Genomic DNA, 24,961 nt, shown 5'->3' with positions numbered 1-24,961 from the left:
TAGCGCAACTGTGCAGTCTTCAAAAGGAAAAAACCACCACCACAAATGAATAAATTTCAACAGGAAAAAAACCAAAAACAACCTACCCGCAACCATTGTTTCTCTGTAAGAGCATCACTGTAGTCCACATCCCTGCGCTGACGGGATCCTCTTCCAAATATTTTCTCTTCTTCTTCTTCACATGTAAGCCTTTCAACTTCAGCATCATCTTTAATAATCCAGGATGGTAATTCATCCTCCTCCATCAAGCGGGGCTTACGCTTGGGGTTTCTGGCATCTTCCCTGCGACGGTCCATGTCCATGCGCTGCAATGACAAATAGGAAAGGATAACAGTTCTTAGGGCTAACATTAAGTGAACCATGGAAATTTCTGATTACCTAATTACACTTGAGACTTTAAACTAAGTCCTTCACAGATATTTCCCTTCCATGATACTTCTAAATACTTCTAAAATGCAGCTATAAAAAGAAGAAGCTATGCTTGATTTGCAGTTAAGTTCATTATTTCTAACTAGTTTTTACTAAAGTAACTGAAACAGCACAGCAGTTAAGTGATACAAAACGTATCACAAGAACACTATTGTGTTGTGTTAATTAAACAACTCTCTTCCTTTTTTGCACAGGTTTTATTGTTCCTTTGTATTTATAAATGTGATCTGCAAATAGTAATCACTCCTTCCTAACAATCCCATAAGGTGTTATTATTACATAACTAAAAGAGTAACTGAAAACACACTAGTTTCATGAGCCTGGGTATCAGAAGACAATTTAAAAGCTGGTATTAGAAAAAAGGAATCAAGATAGAGAACTAGGAAATTCAGAGAAAAGATTGCCTACACAGTGACAGAAAGCCAGCACGCTGAAACCACTGAATTTTTCCTGATCTCACTGCTATAGTAGGCAAAAATTAAAACCACATAAAAAAATAGCAGATAAGATTAGGTGAAGTGTTAAGAACATTAGAAAGTGTGCTGGTTTTGGCTGGGACACAGCTAATGTTCTTCACAGTAGCTAGCATAGGGCTATGCTTTGGATTTATGATGGAATCAGTGCTGGGGACAGGGACGTTTTCATTACTGCTGAGCAGTGCTTACACAGAGTCAAGGTCTTTTCTGCTTCTCACACTGCCCCACCAGTGAGTAGGCTGGGTGTGCATAAGAAGCCAGGAGGGGACACAGCTGGGACAGCTGACCCCAGCTGACCAGAGGGATATTCCACACCATACGATGTCAGGCTCAGCATATAAAGCTGGGGGAAGAAGGAAGGAGAGGGAGATGTTTGGAGTGATGGCATTTGTCTTTCCAAGTAACTGTTATGCACGATGGAGCTCTGCTTTCCTGGAGATGGCTGAACACCTGCCTTCTTACGGGAAGTAGCAAATCAACTCCTGTTCTGCTTTGCTTGTGTGTGTGACTTTTGCTTTACTTATTAAACTGTCTTATCTCAACCCATGAGTTTTCTCATTTTTACTCTTCTGATTCTCTACTCCATTCCACCGGGGGGATGGTGAGTGAGCACTTGTGTGGTGCTTAATTGCCAGCTGTGGTTAAACCATGACAGAAGGTAATGTTAAGACTTTAAGCTGAAATTGAAATAATCACATAAATTAATTTCAAGTGTAGTGTGCAATTACCTCAGACAACAGGTACAGATACTCAGGATGTATTCACATGACCAACTGTAGGCTGATCAGTGAGGTGCTTTATAACCCTCCTGGGGAAATATCCACCTCTTTCTATTGACTATACACTGATCTAGGCCTATATGGTCCTGTGAATCTCATTCACATTTTTTTTCAGTAGCCTAAATCAGATAATACGAATAGCCTTTTCAAATAGGCCTTTTGAAGAGTCAGACAGTACTTAACTGCTCAGTAATCAGTTGCTAAGCAGAGAAAACAGATGGCAACCAAGCATTTAACTTTCATATTTGAAAAACTAACATAAATAGACTGGCACCAGAATGGGCTGTAGCATCAGAACAGGCTACTGCTCTGGCCAATACACATTTGCAAAAAGTATTCTCAATTATGCACAAACTCCTCTCTTGTGTGCATGAGATGCTGCACTTACACAGGATGCCAACTAGACGTTATCATCCTTTTACACTCCTACCCAAGACACAGACACACATAAATTCAGAGGTATTATCTGTCTATAGGTAGACAGATAATCTATCGATCCATCCAGACAGGCAGCTATATATACAGCTACCTCTATCTATCTATAGGGGCAGCTCAAACCCAGACAAATTTACTAATTGAGCTTAACTATGGCCCTGTTGAACATGCTTAATCTTCTCCCATCTTGGAACTTCCCAAATACAAGCATTTCCAAAATACCACCTCAGGCACAGCGTCTTACAAGCAGTCTTCATTATCTTGTCTGGTGCTCCATCTTATTTCTAAAAGCAGAATGTAAGATGTGTGCCTTCAGCCTGCAGGTCCAACTACATTTAAGAAGCAACTATAAATACATGTGGGTTTTCCTCATCCTTCTTTACCTCAGATAATGATGAATGGGCTGTATAGTGTTTAGTTTTTTACAGACTTTCATATTTCACCTTTTAAAGAACATCTCATTCAATCTGAATTTATTTCAAAAAATGTCTCATTCAAGCCAGACACGTGGATTGGTTTATTGCTAACTTGGCAACCAGCAAGCTGCACTGAGGGGAGGCCCAAACAGGATAGATGGGAGAGACTTCTCTATTATTTAGCAGAGAACTTCAGTGAAGTCAGAGACATCATATTATAATGATATTAACTATATGAAGTGAATGCTGAAACTTCATTTTTTTTCCCTGATGACCACGTTTCTACCTCTAAGACAAAGACTGAACACTAAAATAGTATATTTCAGAAAACAGCTATCAAAGTAAAGTGCTTGGGGAGGAAAAATAAAGAGACTCTCAGTCAACCTGAGATGTAAGAGATATAAACAATCATTTGTTTTTTCTTAGGATACAACTCAGAACACTTTTATCTCCAAGGAATCTCTGGTTCCATCCTTCCATATCGTAACAAAACATGTATTTCCAAATGAGATCTACTTTATTTTACTGTAACTACTAAAGTAATTATATTTACACTGTCCTCAGTGAGGCCTAGGCGCTGAAAATAAAAATGTCCTATGCTACCAAAGTTTACATCTAAATGAAGAACTTAAGTGTTGGCACACTCAAGGCCTAAAACTTCCAGTTTAAAAAAAACCACAAAGCACTGCTGTCCTGTGAACTGTGAATGCTTATCTTAAACATTCCGAGTTATAACTAAAGTAATTCTTAAAAACTCAGCCAAGCCACTCTGTGTAAACTCAGTAATTTATACACTCAGTTGCTAGTACACTGCCACTTTGGATTCAAAGAACTAAACTGTATTAGCACAACTAGAGTATTGCCACCCATTTCGGTGAGAGGCCCTCCTTGAAAGGCCTCTCTTCTACGTGAACAGCAGTTTTTACATCAGGAATCTTTATTTACGTAAACTAAAAATAACTTAAAACATTTTTCCAGGAAGAATACTACTTGTTGAAGCACACTACCATGAAATGACAAGAGCTGTACAGATTGCATTGAAACACTGACTTCTGTCTGAATATTTTCTACACTTTTTTTACTATGTGAGGAAGTGCTATCATCTGCAATGAATGCAAAAGTAGGACACTGTGAGGTTTGAGGCTATCTAGAGGTTTCACCTACTGTTATATATGTGGAGCCTCTAAAAGTCAGAGGAACAAAGTCCACTTGTACACATCCTCCTTCTGAACAGTGTATTTAGCTCTACAGCTGCCTCTCAGCATCTACGTCAAAGAATACTTCTAATCTGAAAGGAGACCACAGAACAGCTTCTCAAGGAACTAATCTGCTCTCTTGCCTATTGTTTTGGAACTGCTCACTTTAAATAAGAAAAATACATGCTTTTAGACCTCTAAGCCTAGTTAAATGAACAAACCAAAACACATTTTTCTTGATTACTGCAGTTTGCTGAATTCTGATTACCTCTGCACAAGTTTAACAGAGGTAATAAGGCAGCACAGGTAACCGAGGGAAGGAGAATACAAACCTATCTTTGTGCTCCTTATCTGACTATGCAAGATCTAAAATATTGATAAAACAAATAAGCCTGACTGCCAAACTTGTTTTTCAGACTTTTCTGTTATAATTGAACAGTTTACTAAAATGAAAAATAAATGCTTTATTAACAATTAAAATTAGTTCTTAGTCATTAATATTTAACTTCCCTGTTTCTATCTTAAGTATTTTCAAACCACTGGCTCTCCAAGCATGTTAGCTTTGCATCATCAAATTTTTATTACCTACTACCAACTTTTTACTGTCCCTTAAAAACTTTCATGTAATTTAATATAAAAAACATAAACTCAGCCCACACAGTGCTAAAATTGCCTTCACTCTAGGCCCCTCAACTGTTTTACTGAATGGCTGTTAATAGCCTTCAAACTTAATCCAAGCAGATGAAGTTGTAGAAATTTCTTCCAAACAGACATAAATTCATCAGCTACTTTCAAGCCATGGATTAGTTCTTTCCTTCTAAGTCTGAAGGAGAAGTACTGAGAAGCTTTTTCCAGCAGCGATTGGGCTTTCACAGAACTCAGGGTACACTCAACCAGTAATTCGGCTGAAATTATTCCTTCTGAGTTTTGGATCAAATAGCCATCTCTTGGTTTCTGCCATGTAAATCTCCTTACACTTGAATCACTGAAGGAAAGTTTAAAAAGACAGATGTCTGTAGACACTCATTTTCTGTCCAGCCTAGCTTTAGGGATTTCATTTCTTCTGAGATAACATTAAATGAAACTTAGCAGAAAAGGACTAAGCTGGCGAGTCAGCAATGACAACAGGCACAGCCATGTGGGGGAATACGGCCTTTGCCAATTGCGCACTTGAACAACTGTCACTTATGTAAAAAGAGCTCCTGCACACTTGTGTAACAGTAAGTTTTACAGAAAAATTCCTGCACAGAAGATCATGAGGGATTAAAAACCTGTGCTCCTACGAATGGTTGTTTCTGTGGATACCACCTGATACACTTTCATTCATGCACACAGGAGTGCCTTTCTTGTTCCACCTTGCAGAACACAGCAGCCTCTGTAGAATTAGAGGGGATGGTGCTTTACCTTCAGTACTTAAGTATTCTGTGGCTGTGCCAGTGGCTCTCAAAGGTCCACCAGAAATCTTTGCATTGTACACACACTAAAAGACCAGCGCCATGCCTACACTGACATTTAAGTAATGACTCCATCAGTGTTGTAGCAGCACTAACAAAAAGGGAAGTACTAATAAAAATGAGTTGCTTACAGTTGAACCACTGTCACTAGCTCTGCTTCAGTAACTGTTCAACAGTTGCAGCAGCAGAGATGCAGCTTACTGGGCCCTTGACAAAACCATCAGCAAGCCTCAGTTAACTCACAAAGAAAACAGCGCTTAGCAATTTACTGTCTTGCTAAGTTCCTGTAGTTGTTCTTGCCAATATCATAGCCTAAAATTCATAAGAAATGTTGAAAAATGAAAGTATGTTGTAGAATTAGCAAGCCAAACTATGACTATCAGTTTTCCACTGTAAATTTTGCAGGTCATGCCGGACTCTTCCTCCAGATTCGTACTGTTGCACTACGGTGTCCGCAAGGATCCATGAAGTCTTCGTATAATGTAAGGAATGCTGTATTGAAGTAGACAATCCTTCTTTCCTCAGATAAACAATGCAAGTAAATAAAGCCTATTCCTTCAACAAAATTTCCAAAATTTGAATGACAAAAGGTTAAGGCCTTTGTTAAAAACACTAGAGAAGATATTGTACTTACAATCATATCATCCTTACCATAAAGAGATCAAATTCCTCCTCACGTCGAGCAATCATCTGATTCAGAGTCTCATCATCGGGAACTTCATCTTCCTCCTGGTTACACAGATGGACAAAGGTATTAGAAAGAAGCTACATGCAACTTGAAGTAACAGCCTCCATCAGGTCAGGGTTGCACTGACTCTCCTTGTCATGACACATGTGAAACTCTCAAAATGAAACTAAAATTTGTAAAGTGTTCAGCGACTCAGAAGTAATGCAAAATAGACATAATTAGAGAGACGATTCAGACTTATTACCACCTTCATAAATTGAGAGTGAGGAAATGAGCAAATATGCAACCAGGAAATTTTGGGTTGTGGTTTTCCTGGGTCAGAAGCACAGTTAGTGCTTCAGTTAAAATATATGTATTTCCGTTCTGCTGTTCCACAGTACTCTCCTCCCTCAGAAATACCATTTTGCATTACGAGGCTTTGCTGTCAAAACAAGAAGAATGAAAAAGTGTCAGTTAAATGAAAAAAATTAAACATGTTATTATACTGGAAAAAAGCCTTGCTGAATCTCTCTTTATCTTGACCATTATCCGCTTACAAATTGAGATGTGAAACTCTGATTCTAGATAAAATGACTTATTAAATAAAAACAAAAACAGCCCTTGGAAATATAATTTTAAAGTGTAGAATTCAACTAAAAATGTTAAAGCTGAACAGCTATGATAAAACATTTTAGCACAGCCAGAGTCCACAATGTTCAGTTTCCCTCCCTGAATTATTCTGAAAGCTCATGGCATTTCAAATCTGACAACAAGTCAATTGAAACAATAAAACTACAGAGTGGCTCCTACATAGGACTCACTGAACCTATACTACAGTATGCTGCAGACCTAGAATTTTTCATGAAAACTCGTGTTTTGTACATGAGTTTTCACTCGTGTCAGTGAAATGGGAGTACAGAGTGCTGCATACAGCACTCAAAAAACTATCATTCTGTAGCTTTCTTTTTTTTTCCGGAAACAGATAAGGCCTTTATCTATATCCACACATCACATTTTCCCTCCACTGGCAAGATTTCTACATCTCAGAAAAAAATACAGTTCTTACTAATGTAATTCTCAATGAACACCTCTGTACCTTAATGTACATATAATTTAAATTTTAACATGAAAAAAGCAACTGGGAAAATTACAGAGAGCTAGTTAGTCTCACTTCTAGTAAATGCTCCTTCAACATTCAAGAAAAGGAAGTTATGTAGTTACATACATAGAGGAAAAAAATGAGTACAGATTCCTTGTTTTATGATCAGTGAAGACTGTGACCCTCATGGAAGTTTCACAAGCTTCCTACCATCTCAAGCAGAGATGTAGCAACTTGTGACCTGAAAAAAATATGAGATCTCACAGCAGAAGCTGTAACAACAGTGTCTGCATCATGTGGTTAGTCTGAATAATACTGTGGCCTGGTATGCTTGGCAAAACTAAAATTCATTAACACCAGCCCCAACAAAAAATGTCTCCATGAACAAGTTACTTCTAAACACCTGTTACACATTCCTATTATTCTAACATATCTTCTAAGTACACAAAAAAAAAAAAAAAGAGCAAAAAGGAGAGGAAAGAACAAAGAAAAACAAGCGGAGTTTTGATACTGAATTTACAAAAAAGGGCTAACAACATACCAATAGAATACGGTGCACTACATACAAGTCCAAAAAGCTTTGATATGCAAGTTTAAAGTATGCTTAGCATGGGAATATTTAACTAGGTGGTCATTAAACAATCTCTATTAGATGTGCTGGTCTGTATTTGCAAGTCAAAGCTGTTTTGATATTAATAACTTTTAACTGAGTGATTTACTTTTTCTTGTCAGTGTCTCATTTGACATTCAAATTTTGTTTCCAGTGCTGTTGCAATGAAGAAGCAATGGCTGACCAGTGCAAGATGGTGCAAATTCAATCCCTCTTACTCCCTCAGCAGTTTCAGTGGGCAAAGTTCTGCACAGTCTCTGTTCACAAAGACATTTTACTTGAAAGCTTCAGCTTTGACTGTTAGGAGTCAGATTGCAATACCAATGCTTGGTTTAAAGACTGATATTGCATTATGGCAAGCAAATCCTAGTTAAATCTGTGCTTGCTTCAAGATGGCAGGCCATGCGTATTTCAACAACCCACAAGAAGTAGATTGCTCAGAAGTTATCTATGACATGAGGCATGGCATGAACTACAGTCCTGATTTTTGAAACATTTTCAGATAAGTATTTTCTAGGGCTTTGAAAGCGTAACAAAATTTTGTCAAATTTAAAAACAAATTCACAGGCTTACTGAAAATTTGTATTGGTTTCAAGTTCATCTATCTACTCATATAGATGGTGTTGGCTGCTTGAAAAATGGTACATATACATCATCCCATTTCTACATTCACACCCTAAATAAAAGACAATTACTGATAAAACTCATTATTCCTTAATTTCTTATGAAAAATACTAAAACAACAATATGAACCTTTATCTTAATGATGTATCAGCTTTTTCTAAATGTACAGCAAGACAAAGACTTTACACAAAAGCTTTAATTATTGAAGTAAACTCCTTAGTCTTTGAAACTTTTACACCACATAATAAAGGATGCCTGCGAAACAAACACAGACTAAAGAATCTTATTTTCTTTCGGTGTGCACCATATTCAGACATACAAGGTATACTCAGAGGTAAAATTAGGCTTAAAATCTCTGCATCTTTAACAAGCAGAGGATATTTTCAAGGTGGGAAAAAAGTTATTGCAGAATGGGATTTTTTGTGTGCCTGACTTCAGTATAATTGATACATTTATACACTCTCTCCCAAATGCAGCATTCATCCAAACGCTGCATTTTCCCTACATTAAGAGAAGAGTCTGCTGTGACAGGCAAAAGGACTCACCATTCCACAGTCACAATTCCAGAGAAGAACAGAATGAAAAGACAGGGACATACAGTCAGTGATTCTATAACCTCACTTTCCACTATTATGAGAAAAAACTTGACAGCTCTTTTTAATAGTTTATTGAAGAGGAAGCGAGAGAGAAAAATGAACTAGTTTCTTTGAGTGGATGATAAGAATATGGTGACCTTTCTAATTTCAAAGGAGATGACAATCTTTGTAACCGACGAAAAAAAATGACTCAGTACTTCCTGTAACATCCTCTTACTGATTATTTCTAACTACTTTACCTCATTTTCTTCTTCATGCTCCAATATAGCCTGTAGGAAGGCTCTCCTTTCATGGCTTGAAGATTTCTGATCAAACATTCCAGCCTGAATAACTTTTTGATCCACATTCAGCTTATACTTTGCAGCAGCAAGTATCTTCTCTTCCACACTGTTCACAGTGCACAGTCGCAGGACTCGAACTTCATTCTGCTGACCAATTCGGTGAGCTCTGTCTTGGGCCTGCAAGTCCTATTAGGCAAAGAACACAGATAGTGATGCATATCATAAGCCTGCTGCAGAAATCGTTCTCTGCTCTAAAGGAAATTATAATGCTGAATTTTCTTTTGTTATTAAAAAGAACAACTCAAATGACAGTCCACCAAAAATCACGTGGTTCGTTCCTCATAGTTTTCTTTCCCAGAATTTCATCAGACCCAGGTAGGAGGAAAACTGAAAAAAGGAAACATGGACCTGCTCTGTACAGTGTAAACACAGTAAGCCAAAAATTTACTGAAAGTATGTGCAGTGACTGAGAAGGGCTGATATATTTATTTTTTCCCTTCTGTTCAAAATTCACGGCCTTCCAAGCCACAATGAAACCTAATGCAAAATATCTCTTGACTGCAGGAAAAAAAAACCAACAAAAGTACTAGTAAAAAACCCATATATAAACTCCTCTACTAAAGGATGTTGATAATTCTTAAATATCTTAACTGAAAATTATTTGATCTGTTGAGTTGGCTTTTAACTTTGGAATATTCATGTTCAAACCACTGAAGTGTGACCTTTCTGAATGAAAGTTCATATATAAAAGACCGAATCAATGTAACTATTTTTTGGTCAGATGACTGCATTTAGAAATGGTGGAAGTAAAAAGCATGCTGCAGGTTATAGGTAAAGAATTTATTGATTCAAAATCTTATCTATTTCCTTTGGGCAAAAGATAAATCCATTAACTCCTATAAACTCCTATAAAACTCCTGCGTTCCTACATCAGCATCAGATAATGAAGCATACTTAACCTTAACATGAAATGACAGTTTTGTGCTACCTTACAACATAGAAATTTCTTAATGTAGAGAAAAAAAAAGAAAATAAGCAAGGAGTTTGCCTATTTCAGTCCAGCACCTTGCTTTTGTGACTGTTGTTAGCTCTTCCCTTGCACAATTCCCTTCCCAAGCACTACACATGATGCAGCTGCCGCAACCTAAAGGTGCATTTGAAGTTAGCATTAACAGTGAAGATGAAGCTACAATATGAACTTGTTTATATAATCATTCTCAGAAGCACGGGAAAATAGTAAAGTGAGGAAATGTAAGTTTTTATTTTTTGAAATAGGCTGTTTCAGGGCTACACTGCATCCCCCACCACTGCCCCGCTATCCTCTCTTAGCACACTGGTCATTGAAGTGAAGAAATCACTCCCATCTGCAAAAGAAGATAGACTGCATGAATTGACAAGGAGGCTGAGGGGAGACCTTATCGCTCTCTGCAACTACCCAAATACTCCAGAAAATATTCTGTAATTTTTACTATATTGCATGGATTTATTGTCATCCAACTGTTGAATTCATACAGCACTCTGCATTAAGCTTGTCTGTGAAAGTGACCTAAAGCAAACAGGAAATACAAAGAATGAAGCACTTTCTGAGCTGCTTTAAAAATCTCTAAATATAATTGCTCCGGATTTCCTAAGGCTTCTTTTAAATTGGTAACCATGGCATCTATGAAAGTTCTGCCTTCAAATTTCTAGATCAAACTCTTCTTAGTCTCACTTTCCTTACTTTTACATGTGGCTATTGACTATTATGTGATTTGCATATACATGCACAATAGCTGAAAACACACACATAGCTATGTACTTCCAGAGATATCTAAGTTATGTTCTTTAAAAAAAAAAAAACCCACATTAAGTGAGAAAAACAGACTTCAGTTACCTCTGAAACAAGCCAAAAGGGTCTGATACCCACTCTTCCTGGTGATCTGTACTCTACTACCCACTCACATCAACAATGCAAGTTCAGTGTATCAGGCTAAGACTGCCGCACTCATACGGCCACTCATTTCCCGAGACAGGCAGCGCTCTGCACAGCCTTTACTAAAATATTGCAACCTACCTACTGAAGACTCAAAATGGGGAGTTATTTATTAATGTCCTAAGGGTTAAAGAACGAGTACAGTGATACAAATGAAGCAGGTCTATAAGGCCACTAGTTCTGAGGATTCCCTCAGACTTAGATAAGATATATACACAGACACAGAATTACTTCAGTCATTCAAACTAAAACATTTCCTGATTGTAGCAGTTTGCCTCACTAATTCCTCTCAAAGCAGCATTTTATGACTTACTTGGATCTATTTCTTTCACTCCATGCTATATATTCCCAAATTAAAAAAGCAACCCAAAAAGCGATAATTAATTCTTTGCGCATTTCATGAAGATGAGTAAATAAAAATAACCTGGTGAGGATTCCAGTCACTATCAAAGATTATAACAGTGTCAGCAGCCTGGAGATTTAAGCCTAGCCCTCCAGCCCTTGTACTCAGCAAGAAGATGAAGTACTGTGACCCAGGTTCATTGAACTTCTTCAACAGAGCAGCTCGATCCTCTGATTTTGTTGTACCTGAGAAGAAATAAAAAAAACAAACTCTGTAACAAACATGTGAACTGAAATAGTGTAAATACAATGTCAGTTACCTAAAGGCACATGTGGAAGTGAAATTTTAGCTCACTTGCTCTTTGTCATTTCTGCCACATTTTCCATAATACAGAATGAACACTGGCCACAAATGTTTTGGTCAACTGCCTATCTTATCAAAGTAGTGGACTTCTAAATACCTCTTTTAAGTACTTCGACATTTCAAAAGTGGACTTAAAAACGTTGGCTAACATTGTTATACCTGTTTATGACTCACATAAATTTCAACTGAAGTTACTACACACAAGCAGAAGGGAGCTCTAGTTTTGAGTAATACCTCTGGCCATAACAGCATCTAAATACATTTAGAAGTTACTTATCTAGAGATTTATCAAAATGTCAGTGTTGGTCTTCAGAGTCATAATTAATACAAAGGGATTTTAAATTCTTAAAATGTCATGTCTTGAGGGTGATTGTCTATTATGGCTGCAGAAGAGCAGGAAAAGAATTCAACTGTGGTGAAAATGCAGACAAAGTTCTAAGTAAAAACCAAAGCCCTGTGCACTCTGGTGACTGAATGAATTCCATGTACTTTGACAACAGTCTATATGGATCACCTTAGGCTGGTGCACTGTTTGCCTTGTCTTTTTTACACTTCCATCTGTAACTGAAAGCCAAAAAAGTCTGCTGTTTTTATTCAGGTATCAATATATGTACAGAATATTAAGTTTTTCTGTTACTGTTTTGAGTTGATCCCAGCTGGCTGCCAGATGCCCAACGCTGCCACCCCTTCTCCCACTTCTCCTCCTCAAGAGTACAGTGAGAGAAAATAAGATGGAAAAGGTCCTGCTCTGAGTAAAAGCATGCAAGCAAAGCAAAACAAGGAATTTATTTACTACTTCCCATCAGCAGGCAGATGTCCAGCCACTTCTGGAAAGCAGGGCCTCAGTGCCCATAATGACTACTTTGGAAGACAAATGCCCTAATGAGGAATGTCCCTGCATCCTCTTCCTTTCCCTCAGCTTTTACTGCTGAGCATGTCCCTTTGGTCAGTTTGGGTCAGCTGTCCCAGTCAGGTCCCAGCTCACCCTCACCCTGCTGGCCTTGGGGGTGGAGGGGTTGTTTGGAGACAAAGCCTTGACACTGCACAAGCACTGCTCAGCAACAGCCAAAACACTGCAGTGTTATCATTGGTGTGTTAGCTACACTGTCTAGCCGCAGACAGAAAGCACAGGACTGTATGGACTGCTAGGATGAAAGTTAACCTCATCCTGGCCAGACTCAGTACAATCACACAACCAAACTGCCGGCTCACAGAAATCCATTCCCTTAAGAAGCTCATTACTTGGGTAGAAAACACTCTGTGTGGGAAGATAGCTGGATAAAATATACATATATATTACATTCCAGCATGGAAGACATCTGTCATCACAAAAATGGAAAAGAAGATAAAAGGGTTGATCTCACTAATTTAATGAATGACCTGCAAAATCATAAAAAAACCAAGGAGCTGTATTTACCATACTTCGTATTGCCACAGACATTCTAGCATGAAAAAGAATTCATTTTAACATACATGGTGTAAAGTAATTTAAAACATTTTAAATGTAATATAATTCATCTTGCTAGAATGGAAGTATTAAAACATCTGCAGGTCAGAGCTGCATGAAAGGTTCTGTTAGTATGGACATTTTCTTCAGCCAGCCAGTTTTTACAAATTCATCCTGTGGCACAGTGACACAAATAATTTGTGCCTCAGTTTCATTACCCCATTTTATATCTGAGGAGAACAGCGTTCCAAGTTTATGTTTGTTAATATTTGTAAAGGATGAGAATACATCTCAGCTTCACTTTTTCTTCTAAATAAAGCATGAAGCAAAAAGTCAACTTAAAATTATGTAAAAAGAATATCCAAAAGGTTTATTTTGTTCTTTACATTTTTCTCAAATCACTACTTTTCTATTAAAAAGGTATTCTCATAAATGCTATTGGCCCTATGTAATACTATAATGTGTGAGACAAAATACATGAAGTAAAAACAATCAATATTTAAGGTCAGTCATGAGGTAGAGATCATCAATATGGAAGAACGCCAAAATGGAAACTTCTTTCAAGCAGGTTTAAGTCTCAGATGGGATATGCTATTTTTAGTTATTTTCCTTTCAATATTACTTCAGTACGTTTCTAAACCATCTTTTCATTCAAAAGTAATAAAACATACCTACACATAAAGTAATTGAGGCTACTGACCTTCCTGTGAAATTCATGAAGGAAACTACATGTACTACTTTACCTATCACTGAAACTCAGCTGTCCTGTGGAGAACAGCAATCAAATTTTAAACAGTTATAAATTACTTAATTCCATTGGAATCTAGGTAAAACACTGGCATTATTATCTCTCATAATGAGAAGACATTCAGGTAACTTAGATAGCGACAACTGATTGGGTCTTGGACCTTGTTTCAAATAGAGAACAGCCCCTAAACACAAAATCTTTAGAAAATCTGCATTCCAGGAACAGACCTGAGTGTTCATCAAAACAATCCCTTGACCAAACGATTTACAGGTTAAACAGATGAAAGAAAACAGTCAAAGAGCCATGGAGACAGAGTTAAGATCAGCTCTACAGAGAGAGGCAAAAGTACACTCTGCTCATTATCTTGTCTGTAAGAAGAGGGAAAATGCTAGAAAGCTGCAGCTCAAGGGTCTACTGCCACAGCTTCATGATAAATACCCTTGCAGACTCTTCCTTCATGGATCTGTCAAACCATTTTTTGAACCTGTTTATGCTTTTGTATAGTCACATTACAGCACTGGTGTGCTAGGAAGACACTAGGAAGAGAACCCAGGTCACCTATACTCAAACTAGTGAAGGATGCTACCTCCTAACTTAATATTTATCCTTTTCTTTTCCTTTAGCTTACCATCAAGACGCAGGTAAAGGAAATTTCGAAAGGCAAAGTAGTCTTCCATAATGGTCATGAGTGATGTCATTTGACAGAAAAGAAGCACACGATGGTTAGTGGCTCGTAACTTTGGTAGAATACGATCGAGTAGCTCAAACTTCCCTGAGGCCCGATAAAGTTCAGCTCTGTTGAAGAGAAAAAGCACAGTAAATGTCAGAATAAGCCCACATTTATAAAGTTTCTAGTCATTATCATGCCAGAGTATAACAGAGAGATTAATTTACTTAAGATAAACAAGACTAATATAACTTTTCCTCTTTAAAATTGTTTTGTTGATTAAAATAAAAAACCAAACATCTATGTGACTTGCTTTTTGGAAAGGCTTTTTCTTCAATGAGAAAAACTGTGTGGACTTTCAACCACACAGAATACCTTCATTTATGAAACTCAATTATTTATCAAAACAGATGTTATTTCACAGCTAGGTAAGCATTTTATCAGTTAAGACATTCATCTGTGACCCTTGCTTTCAACTGGCATTTACTCAGAAACAATTCCCTTGCCATTCAACTACTATGCACATGAAAGTGAAATATTCCAGAGTGAACTAACACAGATAACGGAAGGAGTATGGCACAGGACATACTCTTTAGCCATATAACCTTAGTAGCCCTGAACAATGTTTAGTTTCTTTGATTAGCTGCTCTTCTGTCTTCTATGCTGTGAATTGCAAACCAAACTCTTAGTACTGAAATTTAATTTGTAACTGAGAAAATGAATAAAAGCAAACAGGATGCCTAAATCAGCACCACAGTGATACGCTGTACAAAAATAAGTTTCACATAACTTTTTTCTAACCTTGAGTCTGTACTCTCTCAAAATACAAGTTATCGTTAACAGTGGTATACTTAAGTCCACAAGATACACGGCCTTCTGATACGCATACATATGTGATAAGCAAAAGACTAAACTTTAGGAGACAAGTAGTCTGGTATACTAGTTAAGGAGACTGCTATATTAGCTAAGGGAAAAAAAAGAAATGTCATTAATACCTGAACAGGAGGACTGTCAGGTGGAAGATACACACCTTCCCTTTAGAAAACATCTGTTTCTAGACAGTTGCACAAAGAAGTGCCAAGAATAATGGAAGAAACACTACTTTAATTTGGAATAAAGATTGTAAAGAGGGAAAAGCAGAAGGCAAAAGTAACAAGAAAGAGAAGAAAATCCCAACTGATATCTCTGAAGAGTCATTCCAATGAATTTCAGATGGTATCTAAGCTATTTCAAAATCAGGGGAAAGGAAGACATCAGTTTACAATCTTCTCTGTCTGTCCTCCTGAAAGAGATGGAGGGTCATAAAAAGATCATGTAACACTTCTAGTACTGTTATCTTTTGCTTTAGATATGTGCCCTGTGCCTCCTCTGCCTTTCTATAAACTGCTCGAGTTTGTTAGCACTTGCTTTTTAGAAAAAGCATGTGATACATTAATACCAATACAACATTACGAACAGGAGGAAAAACTGAATTACCCGTTGATGACACCATTTGAGTAGCCTAAATGTTCAGCGAAGGACTCCTGCAGAGTTATAAGCAATAAATAGATTATTACAAACTACACAGTAACCCAAAATTATGCATTCTTATATAAATTAAATTAAATATATGAGCATTGGGGTTTGAGTTCTATTATGTTAATGCTCTTGGAATCTACCTTGTAGAAACAGTGCTCTGCTTAATGCTTTCCTGTACTACTATTATTTGAAATTCATGGTTTCCAGAAGAAATTTCTGCCAGCATAGATATTACCAGATTACAAATACAGTAGAACATAATTTATACTAATTACTGGAAGATCCATTTGCAAATTACTCAGTTTAATTAATTAGCCTACAAGGGAACAGAGAGTGAAAAATATATAAAAGCACATCACAGTAGGTACTTAATTATTAATTTGTAACTTTAGCTATGTTTCAGATATTTATGACACTTTCTATCTTTAAAAATATATTACTATATTTATGTACCTTGGGTCCTAATGAGAGATGCTGTACATTTTTGTATAGCATTTTGTATAGATAGCACATTCTTGCTGAAAAAATAAAGTGGATAGAATAGGACAATTTTGGTTGATATTGCAAAAGATTAGCAGTCTACTAAACTAATTTTTTTTAAAAAAACAACGTAATTTTTTTAAGACAGTGTCTCTACACGATTAAGTGCTTTAAAACTGGACTTCAGATTACCAATAAAAAGCTGGCAGTTGGTCCATTTGTTTCTAAAAATAAGGAACCATAATGATTGTGTTTTTCAAATTTGTCCTTTTCAGCACAAATAATGTGAACAGAGATGTCCTCTCCCACACACATAAGCTTCAACAGCAGTTTTTGATTATGTTAGCCATCTGAATAAAAACAATTCTCAAAATCAGTGAGTCTTACCTCAATGTGTTGAAACATGTATGGGTGATTGCATATCTTTCTCAATTGCATGATAGTGTTCATAAGAGTTTTTGCCCCACCTTTTCCCTATGGGTAAAAACAATGCAAATCAAATGATGAATCTAGTTTCTCAGCTTATTAACAAAGCTTTTTAAAGATATTTTCAAATGCAGGCATAAAAATTCCTCCACCCCAATTCAGAACATCACGTCACTAAATAAAAAAAAAAAAAACACAACAAAAAAAACCCAGAACACAAAACCAGAAGCTACTGTGCAGCTGTCTTGCTATATGAATTTATCTACCATAAGGATGCTCTGTAATGAAAAAGGAATACCTGGAAGTGCATTATGTAATTACCTGCAGTATTCACAGTGTGAAGCAGAGCATCTACTGTCCTGCATATTGCTTATTTATACTGTTTATTATGAAACCATACTAATTCCATTGGATCTGAGCCCTCTGACAAGAAACTAATCTAGCTGGCTGCTTTTCAGTTCTGCAGCATCTCCTCCTGTCTATTAACTGGATATATGGGTTTCTGTTTCCAGGCCAAGTAAAACACAGGGTGACAGGCAGCTAAAAAGCTAGAGATAACCCAATCTCATGAGTTATCTATTCCAGGCTCACTGTATGGCTAATTCAGATTTATTTTAAAAATCTCAGCCAAAACAATTTAGCAATTTCCAATAGTAAAACTAGAGAAAAGTACACTATTTGATCATATTATATAGTAACAGTATTGTACTCTTTCCTGGAAAGTACAGTGGAATCACAACTTCTATCTAAATCAGAGATCTTACATTTGCAGGGGCTACTCCACACATCTAGAACTTGGCTCCGTTCTTTTCAAAATCCTCTCAAACTTGCTCCAAAATGCAGCTCATATTTGTTCTAAGAGCCACTTCCTAGAGCTTTACAGCTTAATGAATTCTCTCTAGTCTGAGCTGGTTCCAGGCCAGAGCTGCAGAAAGACAGTATTTTTTCCTAACATAGTAGTTTTTTTATCACTGAAGCAAAGCCTCCTCAATAATCGCCTCCCTCTGCTGGCAACAGGTAGCATGGCTAGCAGAGGCTGATGAAGCAGTTAAAGAAAAAAATTAATTAAGAGAGAGTGGCAAGAAAGACAAAATTTGGAGCCTTGGGGAGAGGGGAAGGAGAGTGAAGCATTCAGAAGACAGCAAAGACAATTTGACTGGTTAAGCAAAAAAACTGTGTGGACAAGCAAGGAGGGGAGAACTGACAGAGAAGTCTGAGCCAGTGAAAGAGAAGAAAGTGACCAGAAAGGGAAGGAAGTAGAAGACTGCGATATAAAATGAAATTTCTAGGGCAAAAATAAAGACATCAAACTACAAAATTACATCAAAAATACAACATAGGAACATAAATCAAAGTTTACAAAGTGCTCAAACTATGAAGATTAGTATCAGTATCCAATGAGCTTTGCCTGGAGTTTGAATAAGCACCAGCAAAGAAAACAATGTGACTGTACAAAATAAGGAGGGTAAAATAAGATACAGAATTTTAAAAGTCACCCATTGGACCTATGTAACCTGCAAAAGGATAGCGGAAAGACAATATGGGATTGCACTGCATCAGTAATACACACATAATGGAGTGCAAACACAAACTGTTAAACATTAGCTCTTCTACAGTGTCTATTCAAGGTATTTCACATCTACTAAAATGCAGAAAGTGAATACAGAAATAAGCTGATGAGTGGCACCTTGTTTACTCAGTACTAACTGGATCAAGTCCCATAATGCCATAATCAACATCTACTAATACATAGTCTAAATCCGACTACAGGATTTTGAATCATACTGGTTTTTTAAAGAACTTTGTCATTAACAGATCTTGTAAGTACGAACGCAAGCATAGAGTCCTAGCTGGCCAAAACAAGAGTTATACTTAACTAATAGCTCTGAAACAAGATTAATAACATTCTGCAGGCAGTACTGCCAAAATCACAATTATTCAGGCACATTATTGGATTAAACTTGAGCGAGAGAAATGTTGAGTTTTTTCAAACATTGCCCGTTTGCAGAAAGGCATTGTAACTACAGTGAATACAAGTAATATCTTTTCCTTGTGAATAGAGAGCACAAGCTGCAGCCTTGTAAAACAAAAGCATGAGTGATAGAGGTTTCTTTTCCCATGACAGATACCTGCAGTAAGAGTTCCCATACTTATTTTATAAAACAGAAATCATAATGTTAACATGTTTAATGATAATACATTGTTTCCTATGTGTTCTAGTCTCTCTTTTTTGTACCTTCTTGTCTTTTTCAGAACCATCTGTGAGAAGGATTCCCTTAGCTTGCATGTGACGGTACAGGATCTTCTGAAGAGCTGACATATCACATTTGATCACATATTCCACCTAGTGTAAAAAAGAATCAACTATAAATACACTGACATCATAATGTTACCAGGATCTAACTGAAAGCTCTTGTCACCCTAAAACATAAACCAAAAAATATTTTATCCATACCCTAACACCACATATGATTACAGTGAGCAGCAATTCAACTGCATCCATCATAGTGTCTAATTAGCATTTTGCTTACCTAGGTTGGCACACAAATATGCTACCTTCTCAACATCAACAAGAAACACAGGGAATTAATCAAATACAGTACAATCCTCACATTCAGTTTGACTTTTTGTTAAGCTTCGTAAAACTGTGTTTATTAAAGCAGGTTTTGACTGCACACGATCTTTAAATCCAGTAATACAAAGACTTCATATGCCAAATTAACTCATTTTTTCTATCACCAAACTTCCAGGTTACAGTCATTATGTTTCTAATAAGTCATGTAAAATAAAAACACTCACATAATAAAGCAACACTAGTAGCTAGAAATCCTTCAAGTGGTGACTAAAAGAAAAAGTGTAAGCTTCCTAGTGTTTAATAAATAAATGGAATAAAAATTACCAAGCTATTTTCTTCTCAGAAAGACAGAATGATGAACTCATTAAAGAGAGTGATTATTTCTTCAATGGCTCCTTCACCAAGATTTGTAAGATCAAATGAAACTTAGGTCAACAAGTTCAGTCCTCATGGTTGGACTGCTTGCTTTTTTTGTAAACAAGGTAACGGAAGCAAAAAGAAACATGGCTGTCTGAGTATCAGTGTGAATGTAACTTCTAAATCCTCCTCCTCAAATGCCTATTAATGGATTTATCAAATACAGTGGCTCTAACTGGCAGAAATTTAAACAGAAATAAAGATTTCAGTAATATTTTAAACATACTTATGTTTCATTCTCAAATAAATTCTTCTGAGGATGAGAATCTAACATTTGAAGGAACAGAAACTCACAAGAGTAACAGCATTCACATGATTATAAAGATAATAAAGAAATTTTTTAAAAGCTTTTCCTTTGAGTATTGTCACTAAGCATCTGTACACAGCTCTATTCATTCAGCCATTGTTAGTCAGCTCATTATACAACTTAAAAAAAATTCATTTTGGTATAGTTTTAACCCAGTTGACCTTTGCACCAAATTTTCCCTAGCACATCTTCAACTATACTTTTTTTATTTAGTTGCTGTTGTTATTCTGGGAAGAGTAAATGGGAAAAGTGACACAGGATTGCAGAGGAGGACAGGGTGGGGCAAAATCAGTTGCCCAGAGATAAAAACAATGGAATAGAATTTTATGTTCTGAATTAAAAGCCACTAGTTAAAAAAAAAAACCTTGTGAAATCTCAACAAGCACTTTACACAACTCCTGGAAAATTAACATAGGACCAAACTCTGCCTGTAAAGTCCAGTAGTCCTTTAGGAATTTCAGTGAAGTAGTTAAGGGAGCAAAGGTTTTACCCAGTGCAAATAGGGATGGGACATGACAGAATCTAATCCTTAGTGTATGGCTGAGTCACTTATAACTGAAAACAGGTATTACGGAAATAAGTTGCATGTCTTATATGGATGGCACCAAACAGAATTAAAGCTGTAAGACTGGTGAGGAATCCTGAGAATGCAGAAAATACAGATATTCAGACTTCCTCAGTGGCCAACTTTCTTTGCAGAGTTACAAACAGACCATAGCAGTAACAGACGCTAAAGAAGTAGTCTACTGTAAAATAAGTCTGAAAAAGAGACATTACATAATGCTTAAAAAAACTTTTAAAACGTCTTCCACAACTCCTCTCATTGCAAACCTTTTCTGGCAGTTGAGACTCAACCTCTTTCTTCAATCTTCTCAGCAAGAAGGGTCGGAGCACTTTATGGAGACGACGGATGATCAGAATAGTTTCCTCCTCATTTAAGTCCACCTACAGAAGTTTATAAAAGTCACTACAAGGCAACTCAGCATATTAGGTAATTCTTCTCACATGAAAGGTTAAGTACATGCAATAATTACTTGCATGTTACAATCAAATCGACTCCAAGTCAAAAAAGATACTCATATTAAAATTTTCTGGCATTATAAAAAAGGTGGCTTTTAGTTATGTTAATTCCCTAAGTACCAGGGAACAAACACTAATCCTTTTGTATAAGCTCCTTTCTGTTTTCATCAAAGCTGTTTGTTTCTGATGTTTTAAAAAAACCTGCCACAGTACCCTTTCTCCAGTCATGGCAAATGGAGCGTTGAACCACTGTTCAAAGGTGCTACAGCTCTTGAAAATGGTCGGCAGGAGGAAATTGAGAAGAGCCCAAAGTTCAGGCAATTTGTTCTGTAATGGAGTCCCAGTCAGCAGTATTCGCCTAGGGGCCACATAGTGAGTATTCAAGACCTGCGTCAGCTTGCAGTGATGGTTCTTCATTCGATGGCCTTCATCTACTATCATGTATTTCCATCGAATCTGAAAGAAAAAGAAGAAAAGTTGGCAAAATTAGAGCAGGTCAGACTTAGTCAAATTCCTCCCAACAGGTGCAGAACAAAAGTATCTCAAGCCTGAGACACTAGTTATTCTCATTTATGAGAAAAGCTAAATCAAGCATTATTCAAGCATCAGTGCCCTTGTAAGCAGCAAAAATAGAAACAAACACTACGTGTTCTGAACCTGGTGCTGAATTCTGACTTGAACTGCAACAGTAAACACCACATTCTTCCCGTTTCTGGGAAAGAGATTAGGGTGACTGGCTCTTCAAGGCAAGAATACAGTTCACATGGGAATAAAGAGACCACATAAACTCCAAATAAACTTATCTGCAACAAGAACCTTGACAAGAGACAAAAGGATTCTCAGACAAAATAACAATGCTTACAAACAAAGCAACCCTGAACTTTGTTTTGTTTTAGATAATACTATGTTTTCACCTAAGAACTAAGCAGCATAATTACAATTACCTCATCTTAGTTGCTGCATCTTCAAATAAAGTTTCTATTTCTCAATATGAAAGCTTAAACACAGTCACAGAAGATGCTGAAAGTTGCTTGAGCTCTCTGTTACCACCTCTACTACAACATGGCCAGTCACCACATGTACCACCCTGACCATATGACTAGGGAGGTCTCAGTTTGTACACTTGTAGTGCTAGCAAATTCCATTTCCCAGGACAGGCTGAATGCCATATTGGCGTCCTTCCTATCTTTTAGCAAGGGTGGGCAAAAACTAGAGCGGAAGGAAAACTCTGCAGTCTCAAACTGTTCTCAAGTGTTCAGAATTATGCTAAGAATATGCACTGTTTCTGTATCAGAGAGGAAAAATGAATAATCTAAATATGCAGTATGTTACAGGATGAAATAAAGTGAAAAAGAACAGAGGGACAGCAGGATCATATGGCTCCTCCGTATGGCAAAATATCTCCTTAGTCTGCTTTGCGGGTATATGCAGCAGACTACAGCAGAGTTCAAATTAATTAATTACATTTGAGGTACATCTGTTGACAGGTAGCAAGCCTTTAAGAACTGGGCCACAGGCAGCAAGGAGTATGCACATCAAACGCATGGTACAGGTAACTATTTAGCCATTTGCAGAAAAGTGACCACATAGGTGGAAAGGGTCTAGTAAGTCAGAAACAACAGGAAAAACTGAAGTCCAGACTGCAGATTATGTTAAATGTCATTAAGTAAAAGGGAGAAACTTCATGTGTTTCCAAGGACTGGCAGGTATACAGTACTGACAGAACTGCACAAAGGAATTAGTCTGGACACTTTCAGGAAAATCCTGTTGTTTACAGGGAGAAAAGCTGTGATTGAGAAGTCCAATCATAAACAGAGGAATAGAAAAGTGAACAAAAGGCTTAACTTCTGTCAAAGGACAAAACAACAAAAATGTGTTTTGGGCTATGCACCATTTGAAGGTGTCTTGAAGGTCTTGCTGTTAATAGATGACACTTACTATTACCTTAGCAAGGATATGTTTGTCCTTTATTATGTACTCATAAGTAGTTAAAAGAACATTAAATTTTCCACTTCGAAGCTGAGGAACAAGTGAGCGGCGCATTGCAGGTGTACCCTAAAAGAGAGACAACAGTGAATAGTTACTCTTGCTTCTGATGAAGAAAACATATTGGTTTTATTAATTAGCAGACAGGGCAACCACATGAGCTTGTAATTGTGTAGTACTACAAACAACATATTGATGCATTCCAGATTTCTTCAAAGTTATTTCCCTAAATGGCTGCTAGACTGTAAAGCGCTGTTTACGGGGCACTGGAAATATGTAGCTAGCGGTTTAGTCTCCTTACAAATTGCTTGGCCATACCACTACTACAGTAGCCAAACAGCAAGTACTCAGCTATGTATAAAATGTGAAGTAGTTACCATTTGTATTACTCTCATCAGAAGCCTTGCAATGTGATAATTAACAATTTTATTCTGCATTTCACTATGTGAAGATACTTACAGTTTATTACAGTCGTCTTCTTAGTATGATTAACTCTCACTGCTTAGTACCCGATACGCATGACAAAACTTCATGAGCAAATGGTTCAGAAATGCATGCAGAGGCAGAAGAAAAACTGTCTCTGTTCTCATTCCTTCAACTCTATAATCATGTAAAAAGTAAATCAAACCTTGTAAGATATCTTCACCACAGAAGGAGCCCATTTGTCAAATTCATATGTCCAATTGGATAAAGTCCTGTCATAGAGATTATAAAGAAAAAGTAATACATTTCATCACTTGCAAGTCAAACTTTGTAAATGTTTCCAAGTGGCTGACAACTTTTCAACACATTGCATGTAATCAACCACCATAGTTAACAGTGTATTTTAGAAAATGCACTTCATATACTGTAATAACATATGACCGTCTCTTGAGAAGGGAGTAAACAGAGAAAAGTGTGAAACTCCTTCAGCTCATATTCAGGGGCCTCTTTAAAATCAATTCACACCAGTATTTTACATGCATCTTTGTATTTTGCAGCATATTAAAGATAAGAAAGAAAACCCTGAACAAAAATCAGATTGTAAGTTCTTTTATACTACTTATTATCCAAAAACTCATGTCACAACTTTCCAAATATAGCTTCAAGAAGTTGATAATAAAATTCGTCTGTGTTCTACTTGAGTAAACTACTCATAGTGCCACCCAGTGTGACTATGCAGGTCCATTTCTGCACTATATTTCTGCTGTTCGATCACAAAAAAAAAAAATAGTTCTTTATGGCTAAGCTAGTTGCTATCATGATATAGTAGCAAAAAATAACTAAGGTTTTTCAGTTGCTTGTCTTTTTTTTTTCCTTCTTCTTACTGGACCTGTGATGGCTGTAGTACTTGCTATTAAGAAAAGAGGAAGGTGTCTTTTAAAACACATACAAGAAATTTCAGCTCCTCTCTTCTAGAAACATAAGAAAAATCACTACAGAGTACTTAAATCTCATTTTTATACTTTGTCCATGTGGAATCTGACATAATAACGCTCTTTTTTTATTTTTAACTTAGTTTTACTTTCAAATCTTCTCCTAGCCATTTCTTTTCACACTAGAGCTCAACATTTGCTACAGGCACAGCTGTGGTATTTATGTTAGTCAATTGGTTACTACTGCAGCACAGCCAAAAGACAGGATACCTCAA

The 24,961-nt window shown here is 36.8% G+C and overlaps 1 protein-coding gene across 2 annotated transcripts in view; it reads right to left on the bottom strand.

Moving 5' to 3' along the window:
- The window catches only part of SMARCA2 (SWI/SNF related BAF chromatin remodeling complex subunit ATPase 2), a 124,765-nt gene that overhangs the window by 41,012 nt on the left and 58,792 nt on the right, over window positions 1-24,961 (bottom strand). For both annotated transcript variants that reach the window (XM_086770957.1, XM_086770956.1), the window contains 12 exons: window positions 23,960-24,026; window positions 23,290-23,400; window positions 21,559-21,801; window positions 21,157-21,270; window positions 19,263-19,370; window positions 16,988-17,074; window positions 16,079-16,125; window positions 14,564-14,730; window positions 11,459-11,622; window positions 9,021-9,248; window positions 5,837-5,914; window positions 87-305 (listed from right to left, as the gene is read on the bottom strand). In XM_086770957.1, coding sequence (XP_086627083.1) covers window positions 87-305; window positions 5,837-5,914; window positions 9,021-9,248; window positions 11,459-11,622; window positions 14,564-14,730; window positions 16,079-16,125; window positions 16,988-17,074; window positions 19,263-19,370; window positions 21,157-21,270; window positions 21,559-21,801; window positions 23,290-23,400; window positions 23,960-24,026 — 1,633 coding nt within the window. The remainder of the gene's footprint in view (window positions 1-86; window positions 306-5,836; window positions 5,915-9,020; window positions 9,249-11,458; window positions 11,623-14,563; window positions 14,731-16,078; window positions 16,126-16,987; window positions 17,075-19,262; window positions 19,371-21,156; window positions 21,271-21,558; window positions 21,802-23,289; window positions 23,401-23,959; window positions 24,027-24,961) is intronic.

Source organism: Chlamydotis macqueenii, chromosome Z, assembly GCF_036417535.1.
Source record: "Chlamydotis macqueenii isolate bChlMac1 chromosome Z, bChlMac1.mat, whole genome shotgun sequence".
Lineage (NCBI taxonomy): Eukaryota > Metazoa > Chordata > Aves > Otidiformes > Otididae > Chlamydotis > Chlamydotis macqueenii.
This window is presented reverse-complemented; position numbering and strand designations above follow the sequence as displayed.